This window comes from Stenella coeruleoalba, assembly GCF_951394435.1.
Source record: "Stenella coeruleoalba genome assembly, chromosome: 2".
NCBI classification, from domain to species: domain Eukaryota; kingdom Metazoa; phylum Chordata; class Mammalia; order Artiodactyla; family Delphinidae; genus Stenella; species Stenella coeruleoalba.
The window spans coordinates 131,054,189-131,076,581 of NC_137147.1; the positions used below are offsets into that span (position 1 = coordinate 131,054,189).

At 38.0% G+C, this 22,393-nt stretch overlaps 1 protein-coding gene and 1 pseudogene across 8 annotated transcripts in view; both read right to left on the reverse strand.

Moving 5' to 3' along the window:
* Positions 1 to 22,393, reverse strand: part of NRG4 (neuregulin 4) — a 127,504-nt gene that overhangs the window by 75,013 nt on the left and 30,098 nt on the right. For 4 of the 7 annotated variants that reach the window (XM_079913009.1, XM_079913006.1, XM_079913008.1 and 1 more), the window contains 3 exons: positions 7,959 to 8,111; positions 3,902 to 3,967; positions 1,813 to 1,906 (listed from right to left, as the gene is read on the reverse strand). In XM_079913009.1, coding sequence (XP_079769135.1) covers positions 1,813 to 1,906; positions 3,902 to 3,911 — 104 coding nt within the window. In that variant the 5' untranslated portion in view covers positions 3,912 to 3,967; positions 7,959 to 8,111. Of the gene's footprint in view, positions 1 to 1,812; positions 1,907 to 3,901; positions 3,999 to 7,958; positions 8,112 to 22,393 lie in introns of all 7 variants that reach the window. The other 3 variants (XM_079913012.1, XM_079913011.1, XM_079913010.1) reach the window with 2 other exon arrangements.
* Positions 16,040 to 20,416, reverse strand: LOC307182375 (surfeit locus protein 1-like; annotated as a pseudogene). The gene is made up of 2 exons: positions 20,396 to 20,416; positions 16,040 to 16,801 (listed from the first exon to the last, which is right to left on the reverse strand). The product of its transcript is annotated as a surfeit locus protein 1-like (transcript).

Below are 22,393 nucleotides of genomic sequence, written 5' to 3' on the forward strand. Positions count from 1 at the left end.
TTATTTTTTCTGGTAAGCATTTTGGTTTTGTTCTATGAATGCCACATGCCATATCCCCTTATAAAGAATCCAGAATGAATATATCATAAGATTAAGTGAACACTGGGAGTTATACTCATAGGCCATTTCTTTAATTTTTTCCTAGTTGTATGACTTTTGGCAAGTCAGTTAATTTTTCATTATCCCCTTATTTTTCTATTTCCTTAGGTCTCCTCTCCCCCTTTTCTCTAAGGTTTTTCTGAGAATGAAACATGAAAATGTAAATAAAGAATATGGTCAGTAAAGAAATTTGGGGGGATAATGGAAATGTTCTGTATTTTGTGGTGGTGGTGGTTTCACAGGTATAAACATTTGTCAAAATTCATCAATTATGCACTTAAAATGAACGTAGAGGGACTTCCCTGGTGGCGCAGTGGTTAAGAATCCGCCTGCCAATGCAGGGGACATGGGTTCGAGCCCTGGTCCAGGAAGATCCCACATGCCGCAGAGCAACTAAGCCCGTACGCCACAACTACTGAGCCTGTGCTCTAGAGCCCGCGAGCCACAACTACTGAGCCCACGAGCCACAACTACTGAAGCCCGTGCACCTAGAGCCAGTGCTCTGCAACAAGAGAAGCCACTGCAATGAGAAGCCCACGCACCGCAACAAAGAGTAGCCCCCGCTTGCCAGAACTAGAGACAGCCAGTGCATAGCAACAAAGACCCAATGCAGCCACAAATAAATAAATAAATATGAATGTAGTTTGTCATACATAAATTATATCTCAGTAAATGGATTTAAAAATGTAAAATAACGTAGACTCTCCTGGTGGGTAAGAAATAATTGCTAATTTGTTCCTTTATCTCCTTCCTTTTTTACCTGAGAGGAAAAAAATGCCTATTTTTAAAAATAGTCACTCACTATTCCCTCCATGAAAACTTCTAAAAACTTCCTGAGATAATTATAAGGTTATTTCTCTGCCTCTCCTCCTCCACACTAAATCCCAGTATCTTTCACTTTTCCTGTGAATTTTACTTTCCTATCCTTTAGTAAGATCTTAACTCTAGATTCTATACCTCTCACATTTCAGTTAAGTAACAAAAACAGAGTAATTGATGCACATGCTACAAAGTATCTTTAGATGTTAGCTCTGCTAAAATCTGTGGACATTATTGGTAGTGCTATGTTTTTCGTTCACATATTAAAAGAGGTTTATTATAACCCCCTTAAATCCTGTTCAACCAAACTCACACGAAGCCAGCTACACAAGTACTATTTTCAAGTCTTTTATTGATCACTGGCTATAACGATACTCCCAAAGTGAATAATATTATTTTAAAACAATAATGGCTAAGATACCCTTCTTTTTAAAATTTGCTGCTACCATTAGAAAAACTTAACTCTTCATTTTCTTTTTAATATATCAAATGAAGTTTTGGTACCAACACAGTTATCATGTATTCTAAATCAAAGCAAAATATCTCATGTTGTTTTTCTTACATTAGTGAATTCTATAGCTGTTTTGACAGTAATAAGTATAGACTGTCTTCCCTAAATTGCTAAAATCATGGAGAGTTCACTAAAATGGATTAAAAAATCTGAATAGGCTTGAAGCTACCACTACCAATTTTCAAAATAAACACTTTTGAGATTGTGATTTGCCACTTTGCTTTGTTTTTATTTTAAAACCATAATTTTGTTCTACATAAATATGAAGATTGTTCCTCACACTTTTTCATCTTATACTCTTTGTTCAATATTTATCACTTCTCAAAGAAGTTAGTAGATGATAAAAAATAAAATCACCCTCTCCCCCAGTCCATTTCACTCACCTACAAAATGGGCTGGGAATAGTAGGTATCACATAACAAATCCCTCCATTCAGGCAAAATGACCTATGACTGGGACCACAGGGCTCTTCATGATCTAAAACATATACATAAATAAAATAGAGAAAAACAAATTATAGTTTTTCTAATAAAATAAGGAAAAGGACCAAGTATCTTATACTGAAGTAGTAATTCTAAAAATTAGAATGAAGAATTGTTTCTTAAAATGAAGGACTTAATCTTATTCCTTATTTGATGAGCAGGGACTTCTATCCCTTTGAGGAAAAAAATTAATCTGTCTTGAAGATATGGTCATTAATTATAATGGAGTTAAAAGCTATATTACAGAAATAGGGAATCTCTATAATAGATTAAAAGGAGGACATTATGATCTTAAAATAAATAGTGGCTTTTCTCATTTAGTACATAGATTCTGCAGCTTTGCTTAGAGTTTTTCTGTCCCAAGTGTATATTTAGATTCCTACCTTTCCTTTAAGGTCTCAAATACATTAAAGTCTGAAATTGTTGTGGGAAAAAAATTAGATTATTAAATAAATTCTGATGTGCAAAATCATCTTTAAATATTTCTACATATGACAATTTTAACATCAAAAAAACAAAAATATAATCTTATTAGGTTTTGGTTTGCAAGGGAATTTTATGTAATAACTAGTAACTATTGAAAACCTGAGTCATCATCTGATAAATAGCAAAAATTTTCAGAATATTAAGAAAATAAACCTCCATTTCTCTCTTGCTTCCTTTCTCTCCTCCTCTTTCTCCATCCTTCTTTATCTTTATCTATCTTTACCTATCTTATCTATCTCTATCTTTATCTATCTTATCTATCTTTATCTATCTTATCTTTATCTTTGACCTTCTTTATCTTTGACCTTTCCTTTATGTTCTTTCTCTCTTTGCCTTCCCTTTCTCTCTTGGTACCTCTCCTTCCTTCCAGCCTCTACCTCCTCCTCCACCATTAAAAAAAAATCCCACCAAAACCATCAGACAGAAAAATTTAGAAATAACATAGTAGAATTCATTGAGTCATTATACTACTGTATACTACTATTTATGATTAGAAAAGCAAATTGCTGAATGATTTATCTTTTGGTCCTGAAGGGGGAAATCACATTGCTTTAAAATCGCACATTGTTGGTTCCTGATTGGTTCTGTCCAGAAAGTGACATAGAATCTATTGTGAAGAAGAAAATGGCATTATTCCAATTTAGCATTTAAAAAAATAGCATACTAATTTTAAAAAGTTATCTAGCATTTATTTGCCACTAAGATATCAATACCCTTAAGATATAACTGCTGTAGAACCAGATGTCTTCACTATCAGAATTTGAAATTTTAAAACTTTCCTTTTACTTTAGAATTGAGAAGATTCTGTTTCACCATCACATTACAATTATAAAAGTATAAAAATGTAAAGAGGAAAACAGAACTATAAAGAATTTAAGTGGAAAAGAAGAAAGTAAACCAACCAGAACTAATCTTTTAGATTTTTTCTTTTTTACACAATGTCATGCTTCTTTACAACCAAACAACTTTTAATAAGATAATTCTTACAACTCTTCAGGAATAATTTGGCTAACAAATAAAATCCCAGTTGACATTACATTATGCTAGAATCATGGAAGTCATCACATAGGGTTTCTCCATTGAGGGTGGAGTGTCAACTTCATCACAGAATGCTTCCTGTGGCTGAAATTAATGTCCTTGTTTTTAATAAGATTACAACCAGTCATGACTCAGCACTTGCTATTTTATCAGTAAAGAATACTCATCTAACCTGAATCACTATCTCTGAATCTATTTTTATTCTGATTTCATTTACTTATTTGTAAAGTTGTTATCAGATTTAGAGTAAGCCAGAATTTGTCAGCTTGTAAAAAGTGATAAAAGTGATAAAATATAGGTCTAAAATAAAATAGTTTCATGTTATAAAGGAAGGTCTTTCAAAACCAAGGTATTCCATATTTCTAGGACAATTTTAGATGGGGAAAAATATAGTCTATACATTTGTTGTTTGGTTCTATTTCTATGTGACACACATTGACAAAAGTATAAACTTACAAGAAATTACCTGTTGGCATCTTAATTTTTAAATAGTTTCATTCTTGGTCAAAAGTTTAGGGTTGAAAAACAGCACCTAAAATTAACAATTTAGGAAAAATTATCTTCTTTTGAGAGCATTATAAAATGTCAAATATTGTAACAGTAATATTCTTTTAAACGATGAAAATAATTAAGACATTTAAAGGCTAGGGACAAAATTCTTCGGTTAGAGCATCTATTTTTTTAGATACTTATCACATATCAATAAAAAAAATCTGAACAGATAAAACTAAAAGATCAACAAGCAGTATAAATGCACCAGATACAAATCATTGCCTAAATAATATAATATACTCTTAAATCTCTCTTTGAAGAAACGTCTAATATTTGAGTTTTAATAAACATTGTTAAATTAGTAGTATACTATATGAGATTATATGTGAAAGATATGAGTCAGTAAGTGAAACTGAATAACCTGAATTGACTTTTCAACTTTTTCATAAAGCCTATTTATAATTTGACTTTAACAGAACAACTTTCTATTTTTCAGTTTATTAAAAATGGCCAAAAAACACACTATAGAAAAAACGAACTGCATTTAAAAGGTCTGCATTTCTACAGAAACTTTAAAAATTTTATAAAAGTACTTTCAAATTTACTGTAGATTGCACTACATTTACCAATATACAAATATCTTTTAAAAAATATCTGGCATCTAGCAAAGCAAAGTAGCTATATATGAAGTTATCTGCTATAACAGAAACAAAGGAATTACAAAATACAGTTGAAAAGATGACAGATTTATACTTACATTATGATTACATGCTCTCAATTTCTTTTTATAAAAGAGACTCACTCCTGACTTAAGCAGAAAGACTTTGTAACAGAAATCTCAATCAACAACTTCCTATTAACACAGGTGTAATAATCAAGGCCTTCTCTCAAAGCCAGTCACTCTTTCTTAAACAGACAAGCAATGAGAGAAAGAAAGACAGAAGTTAAACCTATTTAATTTGACATAATCACTGTCTCATCATATGAGTTTCTTTTTCTAAAGAAACAAGGCTTACCTCAGTAAAAACTCACATTCATACAAACAATAAATTTTGTTGGATATGCAGCGCTTCAAAAGTTTTTGAACAATGCAGTCTGCAGCAGCTGTGCCTTGCCCTTTATAACACGTCAAAAATCTGATTTATATGGCTGCAGTGTGCAGTGTGGGCGCAGTGGAGACAAAGACCAAGGTGTGCACAGAGGTCAGGCTCCAGCCAAGGGAACCACCCCTTTCAGTCCACATGTTCAGAGTTGCAAATGGAGCAGAATTTTATTTAGAAAAGAAGTTGTACTAAAAGCTGAGCTCTCAAATCGCTGTCCAATTCTTTAACTTATAAAGTAAACCAGAATCTTTAGACTGCTAATTTATCTCTGCATGTCTGAATAATTCCAAAGTGTTGTACAACTTTGTGAAGAAAAGGAATTTGAATATGGATTTAGTGGACAAGTGTTCCCTGGGGTTTTCTTAAAAAAGGAATTTCCTTACAAAACATGTAACGTTTATACAAATGGTGATTTGAAGTACTTATAAAACTGAAAGATGGTAATATTTATAATACAGCACGTGTACAATAACATGTGCAATATGAAGTGAATATAATCACTGAACATAACTAATACTGATGGCAATATAACCATCTGCAAACTATAACAAAGCTGTAATACATGCATTAAGGGAAGCTATGAGGTTTAAAAATCATAAATAACTTAAAATATTGACAAAAACTATAATTTTGTTTAAAATGAAGTGCGGGGTTCTTCAGCACGTAATTACCTAAAGTATGCCAACCATTCAGATGGTTATCTTTTCTAAAACCACAATTCAGACATGACTCCTTGTTTGATATAAAACATGGAAATGAATACATTTGCTCTTTTAAGAAAATATTAAAATAATCTCATATAATTCATATTCTGAGAACAATTCTTTTCATTACTATTATCTTCCACATTCAAAGGCAATTTTTACATAGTTACAATCTTATACATACACACACATACATATATACATACACATATATATAAAATTTTGTTAGCTTACAGTGTTTCGATTTTAAAATGGTATTTTTATGAAAAATCAGTAACCTTTATTATGTGATTTGAACTATGGAACTATGATGCTGTCCACTAACATGAAAATGACTACTAAATTGTATGTAAGAGATAATAATCTGTGACTTCATTCAGGATATTAAAGATGTATTTATTAGGAGACATACCATGGCAGTTGGTTTGGTATTAATAATTTTTCACACAATACAAATAAACTTAACCTTTGAGGCTACATGATTCTAAAGAAGACCTAATGTTTTTCAAGTTGACTTTTCACTCTAAATAAAAGCCATGGTCTTTAAGAATAATTTGTTCATGCATCTATTATCAAATATGTTGTAAGTGGCCTGCTATTGTTAACAAATGATAGACACATGAACAAGAACAGGTAACTACAAAAATGTGTAGGCTGACATATAAACCATATTTTGGCTTAAAATGATAATTGGGCTTAAAATGATAATTTCATGCAATTCAACCAAATATAGTCTCAAAGACACCTATTTATGTCACTATAATAACACACAAAAACAAAGCTTAAGGAGAATCAGAGAAAGATTCCAAGAGGGAGTTTTATTTGTGCTGAGCCTTGAAGAATGAGTCAGAGTTTGTAAACAGAGATGAATGAACATTCTAGACAGAGGTGACAGCATGTTCAAAGGCACAGAAGAAATAAAATCCTAATGTATTCAGATAACTGCAGGTAGATTACAGGTCAGGATGTGTGCAGAGTATGTGTGTGGAGTTTACGTGAGTTCATAAGAGGATAGGATGGTGGGGGAAGGAGTGGTAAGAATAGATCTTGTAAAATAACCAGGGTTCAAATAGTGACTCTATCTGAAAGGCAATAGGGATACTTTGAAAGGTTTTTAGCAAAGAAGTGGCATGATCACATCTACATTTTAGAAAATTCATTTTGATAGTGGTGTGGAAAATAGATTGCAACCTGCCGAGGAACTGGTATCAGAGAAAACTATTTGGAGGACATTTTAATCAAGAATAGTGAAGAAATAAAGCAATGGGAATGAGGATAAAGGAGAGAACTAAAGATATACTTAATAGGTACACCCACAGAATGGGAGAGCAGGGTACAAAAGAAAGAAAAATCAAGGCTAACTTTCAAGTATCCATTAGGGAAATGTATATTAAACCCACAATGAGATACCATTTCACACCCTACTAGAATGGTTATAATAAAAACGACAGACAATAACAAAGAGAAACTAGACCTCTCATACATTGCTGGTGGGACTAAAATGGTACAGTCACTCTGCAAAATAATCTGAAAGTTTCTTAAAAAGTTAAACATAAATTTGCCATAAATGTATCCAAGAGATATGGAAATATGGGTCCACACAAAGATAGGAGTGTAATGCTTAGAACATTATACATAATGCCCCAAGCTAGAAAACAACTCAAATGTCCATCAACTGATGTATAGCTAAACAAAATGTGGTACAACCATACAATGGAATACTACTCAGCAGTAAAAAGGAATGAAGTACTGGTACATGTTACAACATGAATTAACTTCAAAAACATGCTAAGTGGGGGGAGACCTTCAAGATAGCGGAGGAGTAAGATATGCAGATCACCCTCCTCCCCACAAATACATCAGAAATACATCTACATGTGGAACAGCTCCTACAGAACACCTACTGAACGCTGGCAGAAGACTTCAGATTTCCCAAAAGGCAAGAAACTCCCCACGTACCTGGGTCGGGCAAAAGAAAAAAGAAAACACAGAGACAAAAGAATAGGGACGGGACCTGTACCTCTGGGAGGGAGCTGTGAAGGAAGAAAAGTTTCCACTCACTAGGAAGCCCCTACACTGGCAGAGATGGGGGTTGGTGGGGGGGAAGCTTCGGAGCCACAGAGGAGAGCGCAGCAACAGGGTGCAGAGGGCAAAGCAGAGAGATTCCCGCACAGAGGATCGGTGCCGACCAGCAATCACCAGCCTGAGAGGCTTGTTGGCTCACCTGCTGGGACGGGTCAGGGCTGGGAGCTGAGGCTTCGGCTTCGGAGTTCAGATCCCAGGGAGAGGACTGGGGTTGGGTGCATGAACACAGCCTGAAGGGGGCTAGTGCACCACAGCTAGCCGGGAGGGAGTCCGGGAAAAAGTCTGGAACTGCCTAAGAGGCAAGAGACCATTGTTTCAGTGTGCGCAAGGAGAGGGGATTCAGAGCACTGCCTAAACGAGCTTCAGAGATGGGCGTGAGCCACGGTTATTAGCGTGGACACCAGAGACAGGCATGAAACGCTAAGGCTGCTGCTGCAGCAACCAAGAAGCCTGTGTGCAATCACAAGTCACTATCCACACCTCCCCTCCCGGGAGCCTGTGCAGCCCGCCACTGCCAGGGTCCTGTGATCTAGAGACTACTTCCCTGGGAGAACATGGCATGCCTCAGGCTGGTGCAATGTCACACTGGCCTCTGCCGCGGCAGGCTCACCTCGCATTCCGTACTCCTCCCTCCACCCCGGCTTGAGTGAGCCAGAGCCCCCTAATCAGCTGCTACTTTAACCCTGTCCTGTCTGAGCGAAGAACAGATGCCCTCAGGCAACGTACACGCAGAGGCGAGGCCAAATCCAAAACTGAACCCCAGGAGCTGTGCGAACAAAGAAGAGAAAGGGAAATTTCTCCCAGCAGCCTCAGGAGCAGGGGATTAAATCTCCACAATCAACTTCCTGTACCCTGCATCTCTGGAATACCTGAATAGACAACGAATCATCCCAAAACTGAGGTGGCGGACTGTGTGTGATTTTGTCTGTATAGCTTTGCTTTTACCATTTGTCCTAGATTTCTGTCTGTCCTTTTTTTTTTGGTATAGTTTTTAGTGCTTGTTATCATTGGTGGATTTGTTTTTTGGTTTGGTTGCTCTCTTCTTTCTTTCTTTTTTTTTTAAATTACTTTTTAATTTTTTTTACTTTTAACGATTTTTTTCATAAACTTATTTTATTTTATTTTTCATTCTTCCTTTTCTTTCCCCTTTTCTTCTGAGCTGTGTGGCTGACAGGGTCCTGGTGCTCTGGCCGGGTGTCAGGCCTGTGCCTCTGAGGTGGGAGAGCCAAGTTCAGGACATTGGTCTACAAGAGACCTGCCGGCTCCACGTAATATCAAACAGTGAAAGCTGTCCCAGATATCTACATCTCAATGTTAAGACCCAGCTCCACTCAATGACCAGCAAGCTACAGTGCTGGACAATCTATGCCAAACAACTAGCAAGACAGAAACACAACCCCACCCATTAGCAAAGAGGATGCCTAGTATCATAATAAGGTCACAGACACCACAAAACACACCACCGAACATGGTCCTGCCCACCAGAAAGACAAGATCCAGCCTCAACCACCAGAACACAGGCACCAGTCCCCTCCACCAGGAAGCCTATACAACACACTGAACGAACCTTAGCCACTGTAGGCAGACACCAAAAACAACGGGAACTATGATCCTGCAGCCTGCAGAAAGGAGACCCCAAACTCAGAAAGTTAAGCAAAATGAGAAGACAGAGAAACACACAGCAGATGAAGGAGCAGGTAAAAACCCACCACACCAAACAAATGAGGAGGAAATAGGCAGTCTACCTGAAAAAGAATTCAGAGTAATGATAGTAAAGATGATCCCAAATCTTGGAAATAAAATGGAGAAAATACAAGAAACGTTTAACAAGGACCTAGAAGAACTAAACGGCAAACGAACAATGATGAACAACACAATAAATGAAATTAAAAATTCTCTAGAAGGAATCAAGAGCAGAATAACTTAGGCAGAAGAACGGATAAATAACCTGGAAATAAAATAGTGGAAATAAGTACCACAGAGCAGAATAAAGAAAAAAGAATGAAAAGAGAATTGAGAAAAGTCTCAGAGACCTCTGGGAAAACATTAAACGCACCAACATTCGAATTATAGGGGTCCCAGAAGAAGAAGAGAAAAAGAATCGGACTGAGAAAATATTTGAAGAAATTATAGTTGAAAACTTCCCTAATATGGGAAAGGAAATAGTCAATCAAGTCCAGGAAGCACAGAGTCCCATACAGGATAAATCCAAGGACAAACATGCCAAGATACATATTAATCAAACTATCAAAAATTAAATACAAAGAAAACATATTAAAAGCAGCAAGGGAAAAACAACAAATAACACACAAGGGAATCCCCATAAGGTTAACAGCTGATCTTTCGGCAGACACTCTGCAAGCCAGAAGGGAGTGGCAGGACATATTTAAAGTGACGAAAAGGAAAAACCTACAACCAAGATTACTCTACCCAGCAAGGAGCTCATTCAGATTTGACAGAGAAATTAAAACCTTTACAGACAAGCAAAAGCTAAGAGAATTCAGCACCAACAAACCAGCTTTACAACAAATGCTAAAGGAACTTCTCTAGGCAGGAAACACAAGAGAAGGAAAAGACCTAAAATGACAAACCCAAAACAATTAACAAAATGGTAACAGGAACATACATATTGATAACCACCTTAAATGTAAATGGATTAAATGCTGCAACCAAAAGACATAGACTGGCTGAATGGATACAAAAACAAGACCCGTATATATGCTGTCTACAAGAGACCCACTTCAGACCTAGGGACACATACAGACTGAAAGTGAGGGGATGGAAAAAGATATCCCATGCAAATGGAAATCAAAACAAAGCTGCAGTAGCAATTCTCATATCAGACAAAATAGACTTTAAAATAAAGACTATTATAAGAGACAAAGAAGGACACTGCATAATGATCAAGAGATCAAACCAAGAAGAAGATATAACAATTGTAAATATTTACACACCCAACATAGGAGCACCTCAATATATAAGGCAAATACTAACAGCCATAAAAGGGGAAATCAACAGTAACACAATCATAGTAGGGGACTTTAACACCCCACTTTCACCAATGGAGAGATCATCCAAAATGAAAATAAATGAGGAAACACAAGTTTAAAAGATACATTAAACAAGATGGACTTAATTGATATTTACAGGACATTCCATCCCAAAACAGCAGATTACACTTTCTTCTCAACTGCTCATGGAACATTCTCCAGGATACATCATATCTTGGGTCACAGATCAAGCCTTCGTAAATTTAAGAAAACTGAAATCGTATCAAGTATCTTTTCTGACCACAACGCTTTGAGACTAGATACCAATTACAGGAAAAAATCTGTAAAAAATACAAACACATGGGGCTTCCCTATGGCGCAGTGGTTGAGAGTCCGCCTGCCGATGCAGGGGACATGGATTCGTGCCCCGGTTAGGGAAGATCCCACATGCCGCGGAGAGGCTGGGCCCGTGAGCCATGGGCACTGAGCCTGCACATCCAGAGCCTGTGCTCCGCAACAGGAGAGGCCACAACAGTGAGAGGCCCGCATACAGCAAAAAAAACCAAAAAACAAACACATGGAGGCTAAACAATATACTACTTAATAACCAAGAGATCACTGTAGAAATCAAAGAGGAAATCAAAAAATTTGTATTGCTAGAAACTTCCGTCTTAGAACTGCTTTTGCCACATCCCATAGGTTTTGGGTCATTGTGTTTCCATTGTCATTTGTTTCTAGGAGAAAAACCATATGATCATCTCAATAGATACAGAAAAAGCTTTTTGACAAAATTCAACAGCGATTTATGATAAAAACCCTCTAGAAAGTAGGCATAGAGGGAACTTACCTCAACATAATAAAGGCCATATATGACAAACACACAGCCAACATCATTCTCAATGGTGAAAAACTGAAACCATTTCCTCTAAGATCAAGAACAAGACAAAGTTGTCCACTGTCACCACTATTATTCAACATAGTTTTGGAAGTTTTAGCCACAGCAATCAGAGAAGAAAAAGTAATAAAATGAATCCAAATCAGAAAAGAAGTAAAGCTGTCACTGTTTGTAGATGACATGATACTACACATACAGAATTCTAGAGATGCTACCAGAAAACGACTACAGCTAATCAATGAATCTGGTAAAGTAGCTGGATACAATATTAATGCACAGAAGTCTCTTGAATTCCTATACACTACTGATGAAAAATCTGAAAGAGAAATTAAGGAAACACTCCCATTTACCATTGCAACAAGAAGAATAAAATATCTACAAATAAACCTACCTAAGGAGACAAAAGACCTGTATGCAGAAAACTATGACACTGATGAAAGAAATTAAAGATGATACAAACAGATGGAGAGATATACCATGTTCTTGGAGTGGAAGAATCAACATTGTGAAAATGACTATACTACCCAAAGCAATCTACAGATTCAATGCAATCCCTATCAAACTACCACTGGCATTTTTCACAGAACTAGAACAAAAAATTTCACAATTTGTATGGAAACACAAAAGACCCCAAATAGCCAAAGCAATCTTGAGAAAGAAAAACGGAGCTAGAGGAATCAGGCTCCTGGAGTTCCAACTATTCTACAAAGCTACACTAATCAAGACAGTATCGTACTGGCACAAAAACAGAAATATAGATCAAACGTACAGGATAGAATGCCCAGAGATAAACCCCCACACATATGGGCACCTAATTTACAACAAAGGAGGCAAGAACATACAATGGAGAAAAGACAGCCTCTTCAATGAATGATGCTGGAAAAACTGGACAGCTACATGTAAAAGAATGAAATTAGAACACACCCTAACACCATAAACAAAAATAAACTCAAAATGGATTAAAGACCTAAATGTAAGGCCAGACAGTCTAAAACTCTTAGAATCAAACATAGGCAGAACACTCTATGACATAAATCACAGCAAGATCTTTTTGACCCACCTCCTAGAGAAATGGAAATAAAGACAAAAATAAACAAATGGGACCTAATGAAACTTCAAAGCTTTTGCACAGCAAAGGAAACCATAAACAAGACCAAAAGACAGCACTCAGAATGGGAGAAAATATTTGCAAATGAAGCAACTGACAAAGGATTAATCTCAAAAATTTATAAGCAGTTCATGCAGCTCAATAACAAAAAAACAAACAACCCAATCCAAAAATGGGCAGAAGACCTAAATAGACATTTCTCCAAAGAAGATATACAGACTGCCAAAAAACACATGAAAGAATGCTCAACATCATTAATCATTAGAGAAATGAAGATCAAAATTACAATGAGATATCATCTCACACCAGTCAGAATAGCCATCATCAAAAAATCTAGAAACAATAAATGGTGGAGAGGGTGTGGAGAAAAGGGAACACTCTTGCACTTCTGGTGGGAATGTGAATTGGTACAGCCACTATGGAGAACAGTATGGAGGTTCCTTAAAAAACTAAAAATAGCACTACCATATGACCCAGCAATCCCACTACTGGGCATATACCCTGAGAAAACCATAATTCAAAAAGAGTCATGTACCACAATGTTCATTGCAGCTCTATTTACAACAGCCAGGACATGGAAGCAACCTAAGTGTCCATCAACAGATGAATGGATAAAGAAGATGTGGCATATATATACAATGGAGTATTACTCAGCCATGAAAAGAAATGAAATTGAGTTATTTGTAGTGAGGTGGCTGGACCTAGAGTGTGTCATACACAGTGAAGTAAGTCAGAAAGAGAAAAACAAATATCATATGCTAATAAAAATATATGGAATCTAGGGCTTCCCTGGTGGCGCAGTGGTTGAGAGTCCGCCTGCCGATGCAGGGGACGCGGGTTCGTGCCCTGGTCCGGGAAGGTCCCACATGCCCCGGAGCGGCTGGGCCCGTGAGCCATGGCCGCTGAGCCTGCGCGTCCGGAGCCTGTGCTCCGCAACGGGAGAGGCCACAACAGTGAGAGGCCCGCGTACCGCAAAAAAAAAAAAAAAAAAAAAAATATATGGAATCTAAAAAGAAAATAAAACGTTCTGAAGAACCCAGGGCAGGACAGGAATAAAGACGCAGATGTAGAGAATGGACTTGAGGACACGGGGAGGGGGAAGGGTAAGCTGGGACGAAGTGAGAAAGTGGCATGGACATATATACAGTACCAAATATAAAACTGATAGCTAGTGGGAAGCAGCCACATAGCACAAAGAGATCAGCTCGGTGCTTTGTGACCACCTAGAGGGGTGAGATAGGGAGGGTGGGAGGGAGATGCAAGAGTGAGGAGATATCGGGATATATGTAAACGTATTTACTTTGTTATAAAGTAAACGATTTACTTTGTTATAAAGCAGAAACTAACACACCATTGTAAAGCAATTATACTCCAATAAGAATGTTAAAAAAAAAAAAAGAAGACAATAGGATAACATTTGGAGTGTTAAAGGTATAGAATTTTGAACCTAGACATTTATAACCAATAAAATATCATTTAAGTTTTAAAAAAATTAAAACAAAACATGCTAAGTGAAAGAAGCCAGTCATAAAAACCACATATTGTATGATTCCATTTATAAGAAATCTTTAGAAAAGGCAAATCAGAAGAGACAGGAATAGATTAATGATTGCTTGGGACTGGGGCTGGGAAAAGGAAATTATGCAAATGAGCATAAAGGATGTTTTTAGAATGATGGAAATATTCTACAATTGGATTGTTTAGGTGGTTGCAAATTTGATAGAGCTAAAATATAGGGCTTCCCTGGTGGCGCAGTGGTTGAGAGTCCGCCTGCCAATGCGGGGGGCACGGGTTCGTGCCCTGGTCCAGGAGGATCCCGCGTGCTGCGGAGCGGCTGGGCCCGTGGGTCGTGGCCGCTGGGCCTGCGCGTCCGGAGCCTGTGCTCCGCGACGGGAGAGGCCACAGCAGTGAGAGGTCCGCGTACCACAAAAAAAAAAAAAAAAAAAAAGTAAAATATAAAATAAGTGCACTTTATGGTATATAAATTATGCTTTAATAAAGCTGCTAAAAACAAAATAAAGGAATACCAAAACAGATGTCATGAGTAAGATAATGATTTCTCTCAAGACATGGTATATTTAAAATGTTACTGGGACATGTAGAAGGAAATGCCTGAAAATGCAGATCTTGCATGTACGATAAGAATGAGGTTAGAGATAAGACATTTGGGACTCAAATTCCACAGGTGGCTGCTGAAGTCATTAGCTCAGAGTGTGCACATGTGTGAGACAGAGGCCATGGACTGATCCCTGGAAAATATCAACATTTAATGGTTGGAGAAGGAGCCCACTAAGAAATTATCAGAGAAGTAAGAGAAGAACCAATATGACCAATGGCAAGCTCTTCTTCCATAATTCAAAATGCTTATCCTCTCTACTTCTAGATTTAGTACTCTAGACAACATCTAACTCCCAGTGATGAAAGATGAGGCTTCAGCTCTCTTACACTACCCTCTACCTCTTTAATTTGAATGTTTGATAAGTTACACTATTACCTATTTCTTCTCTTTGTTATATCTGTAATTTTAAATAATATACTCATACTTCTGTCCTCATCAATGAACTTGAGTCAATTCACAGACTAACTTCTTAACATGTAAAATAAGTAACTGTACTGCTAACTTTGCTTCCACCTTTTCTCTCCCCACTTCCTCTTTCTGCCTTAGCAGCTATACCGTGACTCTTACATCATGAAGGTTTTTAACATTTACATTCTCGTCTGTGACCTTAATGAAGTGTTTTCATAACTTTGCCTCTAGACGTAAAACTTGAAAACCAATAAACTACAGTTCTGTCAATATAACTGTAAATAGTAATCACAGCAGATCCATGCAGTGTGAAAGAATAACATTTCCTTCTATTGTTTCAGTGTCACAATACCTGGGCCATTCATAAGACAATATTCCCAAAAGCAAGATAAAATAAATTTTCTTTTCTTAAACTCTAGGTTGATTAAAATCATGCTATATTTGAATTTGCATCTTATTTGTATCTTGGGTTTTTTGCACAGCTTTAGAGTTTACAGTTTCCTTCTTTTTGGGGGGCGGGCGAGACGACTGAAAAATAATGTGCTTTATCATAACATCTCAAATATTCAGCTGCTTTTTTTTGTAGTGTAGAGATTTATTTATACCGATAGCACATGATCCAGCATAAAACCAAATCTCTTGAAATGTTTACTCCGTGACTTCCTAATTATTCAGGGACAGGGCTCATCAGCTAATCTCTTCACACACCAGGAGTCCAAGGTAGGAATTTCTTAAACCACAGGTATGACGTGGCTGCACAGAGTCTGTACCAGGTGAATGATGTACTGCAGGTGCTCATTCCTCAGAGTGACTCTAGTTTGCCCTCCCATAGGTCTTTTAAGAACTGTGCTCTGGAAGTCAGCATCAGTGAAAATGGGGTCTGCACCTGGGAGCCTGGACGTGGTCTCCAGGTCGTGGTAATGCCAGTGGTTCCTGTCTGGATTATTCTCAGAGACAAAGGGCTTCCTGGTTTCTGTCAGCCTCACCATCACGACTAGGTCCACTTCTCCCTCAATCTGTCCTTTACACCATGTTTCAGGATTCACTTTCTTCTTGGGCACAAACCATCTGTTTAGCAGGATGGTAATTCCCAGGTCAGCACAGTAAAAAGGTAGCACCACCGAACAAAGAGAGTCAGTAGGCCAGCCTCCTGGGCAGGGTTCACCATGGTCCAAAACAACATGACAGCAACTTGGAGTGGTCAAAGTGCCTCCTGACCTTCACTGGCCTGTACTCCAGATTTTTCAGTTCCACTGGGTCTGTTGGCAGTGAGATGGGCTTGGCCACCACTCTAGACTAGCTCTGTGATCAACTTTAGCTTCCACTTCTGACGTTGGACCTGTCATGTCCTTGGGCCAAAGATAGCAATAGGAATGAGAAGCAGAAACCACTAGAGAAAGGTGTCGTCTTCTGTTTCTGTGGCAGTTGCTTCGGCTTAAGAGCTGCCACACCTACTGGGTCTCTAGGCCAACACTTGGGAGGAACATGCAAACTGTGATGATTAGTTATGCTTTCCTTTAGGATCCTAGACACCTGGGTTTCAGTCTTGGGTTGGCCCAGCACTAGCCCAAGGAGGCATAGGAAGTTACTGCATGTCTACAATCAAGTGTATAATACAGGAGTGCGGGAGGAGCCAGTCCTGAGGCTTTCATGAGGACAGAGTGCTAACCAGAGCAGGTACGCAACCAGGGCCTGATTCAGAGGCTCAGGGGGGCAGTTCCACAGTGTATTGCAATGCCCATACTCACCGACCCTCCTGGGCAAAGTGGAGGGCAGGGACAGGGCAGCTTTTCCTAGGTACATAGGGCATACCTGGATGAGTCCTCACCTGGGCACAGGACAACCCCAAGAATGTTCCTCCTGATGACACCGGCCTGGTGCCCACCCTGCACAGCAACAGCCCTAGCCTTGTGGCCTGCAGCCCCAGCCCTCAGATATTCAGCTTCCTAATCATACTATTTATTACATGTAGTCTTCTTTCATTTTCTTAGACATCCTTTCCAAAGCTCTTTCTACCTCCTACTCAAATCTAGAGCTATACCGAATTCAGCATATCAGTAATAATCACTATCTTTTTAACTTTTATTTTTTTATTGAAGTATAGTTGACTTACAATGTTTCAGGTATACAGCAAAGTGACTCAGTTACACATATATGTATCTGTTCTTTTTCAGATTTTTTTCCATTATAGGTTATTAAAAGATACTGAATATAGTTCCCTGTGCTATATAGTAGGTCCCTGTTATTCATCTATTTTATATATAGTAGTCTGTATTTGTTAATCCCAAATGCCAAATTTATCCCTCCCCCTTTTCCCCTTTGGTAACAATTTCTTCTGTATCTGTGAGTCTATTTCTGTTTTGTAAATAAGTTCATCTGTATCATTTTTTTAGATTCCTCATATGAGTGATATTATATGATATTCTCTAAAACCATAACAAAAATAAACTCAAAATGGATCAAAGACCTAAATGTAAGACTGGACACTATAAAACTCCTACAGGAAAACATAGGCAGGACATTCTATGACATAAATCACAGCAATATTTTTTTGGATCTGCCTCCTAGAGTAATGAAAACAAAAATAAACACAAAAAACAAAAAATAAACAAAGCTTTTTAAACTAAAAAGCTTTTGCACATCAAAGGAAAGCATAAACAAGAGAAAAAGACAACCCTCAGAATGGGAGAAAATATTTGCAAATGAAGCAACTGACAAAGGACTAATCTCCAAAATATACAAATAGCTCATGCGCTCAATATCAAAAAAATAAACAACCCAATCCAAAAATGGGCGGAAGACCTAAATAGACATTTCTCCAAAGGAGACATACAGATGGCCAACAAACACATGAAAATATGTTCAACATCACTAATTATCAGAGAAATGCAAATCAAAACTACAGTGAGGTATCACCTCACAGTGGTCAGAATGGCCACCATCAAAAAATCTACAAACAATAAATGTTGGAGAGGGTGTGAAGAAAAGGGAAGCCTCATGCACTGTTGGTGGGAATGTAAACTGATACAGCCACTATGGAGAACAGTATGGAGGTTCCTTAAAAAACTAAAAATAGAACTACCATATGACCCAGCAATCCCACTATTGGGCATATACCCAGAAAAAAACATAATTCAGAAAGACACATGCAGGGCTTCCCTGGTGGCGCAGTGGTTGGGAGTCCGGCTGCCGATGCAGGGGACGCAGGTTCGTGCCCCAGTCTGGGGGGATCCCGCGTGCCGCGGAGCGGCTGGGCCCGTGGGCCACGGCCGCTGGGCCTGCGTGTCCGGAGCCTGTGCTCCGTGGCGGGAGAGGCCACGGCAGTGACAGGCCCGCATACCGCAAAAAAAAAAAAAAAAAAAAAGACACATGCACCCCAATGTTCACTGCAGCACTATTCACAATAGCCAGGACATGGAAGCAACCTAAATTCCATCAATAGAGGAATGTCTAAAGAAGATGTGGTACATATATACAATGGAATATTACTCAGCTATAAAAGGGAACGAAATTGGGTCATTTGTAGAGACATGGATGGACCGAGAGACTGTCATACAGAGTGAAGTAAGTCAGAAAGAGAAAAACAAATATTGTATATTAACACATATATATGGAATCTGAAAAAATTGGTATAGATGATCTTATTTATGAAGCAGAAATAAAGACACACGTAGAGAACAAACATATGGATACCAAGGGGGAAAGCAGGGGTGGGGCGGGGCAGGTGATGGTGGTGTGATGAATTGGGAGATTGGGATTGACATATATACACTACTGATACTATGTATAAAATAGATAACTAACGAGAACCTACTGTATAGCACAGGGAACTCTACTCAGTGCTCTGTGGTGACCTAAATGAGAAGGAAATCCAAAAAAGAGGGGATATATGTACACGTATAGCTGATTCACTTTGCTGTACAGTATAAACTAACAATATTGTAAAGCAACTATACTCCAATTAAAAAAAAAAAAGGAAGAAGGAAATCTTGCCATTAGCAACAACACGGATGAACCTGGAGGGCATTATGCTAAGTAAAATATGCCAGACAGAGAAAGACCAATACTGCATGGTATCACTTATATGTAGAGTCTAAAAATAAGTTTTTTTTAATTAAAAACTCAAACTCATAGAAACAGAGAATAGAACGACGGTTGCCAGGAGCTGGGGGTAAGGGAAATGAGGAAAGGTGGTAAATGGGTATAAACTTTCAGTTGTAAGATAACAAGGTCTGAGGATCTAATGTATAACAAAGCAACTATAGTTGATAATACAGTATTGTATAACTTAAATTTGCTAAGAGAGTAGAACTTAAGGGTTCTCATTTCAAGAAAATGTAAATATGATATGAGGTAATGGATGTGTTAACTCGATTTTGAAAATCCTTTCACAATGCACACATATATCAAATCATCACATTGTATACTTTAAGTATATTACAATTTTATTTGTCAATAATGCCTTGATAAAGCTGGAAATGAAAACTCTGCTCTACAAAAGGCACTGTCAAGAAAATGAGAACACAAGCCACAGACTGGGAAAAAGCATTTGCAAAAGACATACCTGATAGAGGATTGTTATCCAAAATATACATAGAACTCTTAAAATTCATATAAGAAAATGATCAAACCAATTGAAAAGTGGGCAAAAGGCTTTAACATACATCTCTCCAGACAAAATATACAGATGGCAAATAAGCATAAGATTCTCAACATCATATGTAATCAGGGAACTGCAAATTAAAACAACGAGATACAACTACACACCTATTAGAAGGGCAAAAATCCAAAACAGTGACAATACCAAATGCTAGTGAGGAAGTGGAATGTCAGTAACTCTTTTTTTTTTTTTTTTTTTGCCACACTGCACAGCATGCAGAAGAACTTCCTGGACTAGGGATTGAACCTGTGCCCCATGCAGTGAAAGCATGGAGTTATAACCACTGGACCACCAGGGAAGTCCCAGGAACTCTTATTCATTGCTGGGAAGGTAAAAGGGTGCATCCACTTGCATGACAATTTGGCAGTTTCTTACAAAACTAAACATAACTCTTACCATAAGATCCAGTAATCGCATCCCTTGGTATTTACCCAAAGGAGTTGAAAACTTAAGTCCACACAAAAACCTGTACATTAATGTTTATAGTAGCTTTATTTATAACTGTCAAAACTCTGAAGCAAGCAAGATGTCTTTCAGTAGAAAAACAGGTAATTAAACTGTGGTACATCCAGACGATGGAATATTATTCAGTGCTAAAAAGAAATGCAATAACAAGCCATGAAAAGACATAGAGGATCCCTAAGTGCATATTACTAAGTGAAAGAAGCCAACCTGAAAAGGCTACACGATGTATGATTCCAACTATATGACATTCTGGAAAAGGCAAAACTATGGAGACAGTATGAAGATCAGTACTTGCCAGCAGTTACAGGGGAGGGAGGGATGAATAGGCAGAGCACAGAGGACTTTTCGGGCAATGAAACTATTCTACAGGATATTATAATGGTAGATACATGTCATTATACATTTGTCAAAACTGAGAGAATGTACACCACCAAGAGTGGACCCTAATATAAACCATGGATTCTGGGTGATAATGATGTGTCAATGTGATGTTTATAGCTGGGGAGTCTGTGCATGTATAGAAGCAGGAAACATATAGGAACTCCATGTATTTTCTGCTCAATTTTGCTGTTAACCTAAAATTGCTCTAAAAATTTCGTGCAGCAACAAAAACCCAATGCAACCAAAAAAAAAACCAAAACACCTCAAGGATGAAACATCTAAAGAGAGAGAATAGCATCCAAATACCCAGACTGTACATTAAGAAGCGCTGGGCTGGTAACTTAAAACAATGTACAATGCAAAAGCAGCATTCTGAATTGAATAGCATTACCGGGACTTCCCTTCCACTTGCCAATGCAGGGGACACGGGTTCGAGACCTGGTCCAGTAAGATCCCACATGCCGCGGAGCAACTAAGCTTGTGTGCCACAACCACTGAGCCCGCATGCCTAGAGCCCGTGCTCCGCAACAAGAGAAGCCACTGCAATGAGAAGCCCCCGCACTGCAACGAAGAGTAGCCCCTGCTCGCGGCAACTAGAGAAAGCCCGCGTGCAGCAACAAAGACCCAATGCAGCCACAAATAAATAAATACTATTACCAATTAGATATAATTAGTTGAAAACATTGCTAAAATTTGGCCTTAAGGCCAAATTAAAGCTTCCTCATAATTCAGTACTTGAACTGGATGAATTTTTGACTACTGAAAGATTTTACTCTTACTATTCGAACTGAAAATATTATTAATTTTTTTTTTTTTTTTGCGGTATGCGGGCCTCTCACTGTTGTGGCCTCTCCCGTTGTGGAGCACAGGCTCCGGACGCGCAGGCTCAGCGGCCATGGCTCACGGGCCTAGCCGCTCCGCGGCATGTGGGATCCTCCCGGACCGGGGCATGAACCCGTGTCCCCTGCATCGGCAAGTGTACTCTCAACCACTGCACCACCAGAGAAGCCCTGAAAATATTATTTTAATATTCAATGGCATAGATATAGTACAAGCAGAGATGTCAGAAAAAACGCAAATAACTGAACCAAATTCATCCTTCCTCTTAAGAACAGATCAAATAAAGCATCCTTGTTGATTATAGCTTAAAGGTGCTATGCTCCAAGGTTCAACTCTGTACACTCTCTCCTTTGGAGATCTAGTCCATTCCCATGGCTTCAATTACTCCTCTATGGAAAAAAACTCTCATTTTTATTTACAGCCCTAATCATTCTTATAAGCTCCACTTTTGAACTCTTACACATAAATATCCCACTTCTATTTAAATTCAAAATACAGAATTCAAACCAACAAATACTTACTGAGTCCCTACTCTGTAGCAGACAACAAAAGAATCGCAAAAGAGTTAAATCATTTCCTACTCTTAAGAAGCATATAGTCTAGTTGATGAGAAACATGAAAAGTTCAACAGCAAAGGTATAGCCATACAAAGCAGTTTCTACATGTTACACATACATAAATTATAAAAATAGTTAGTTGTTATAGTAT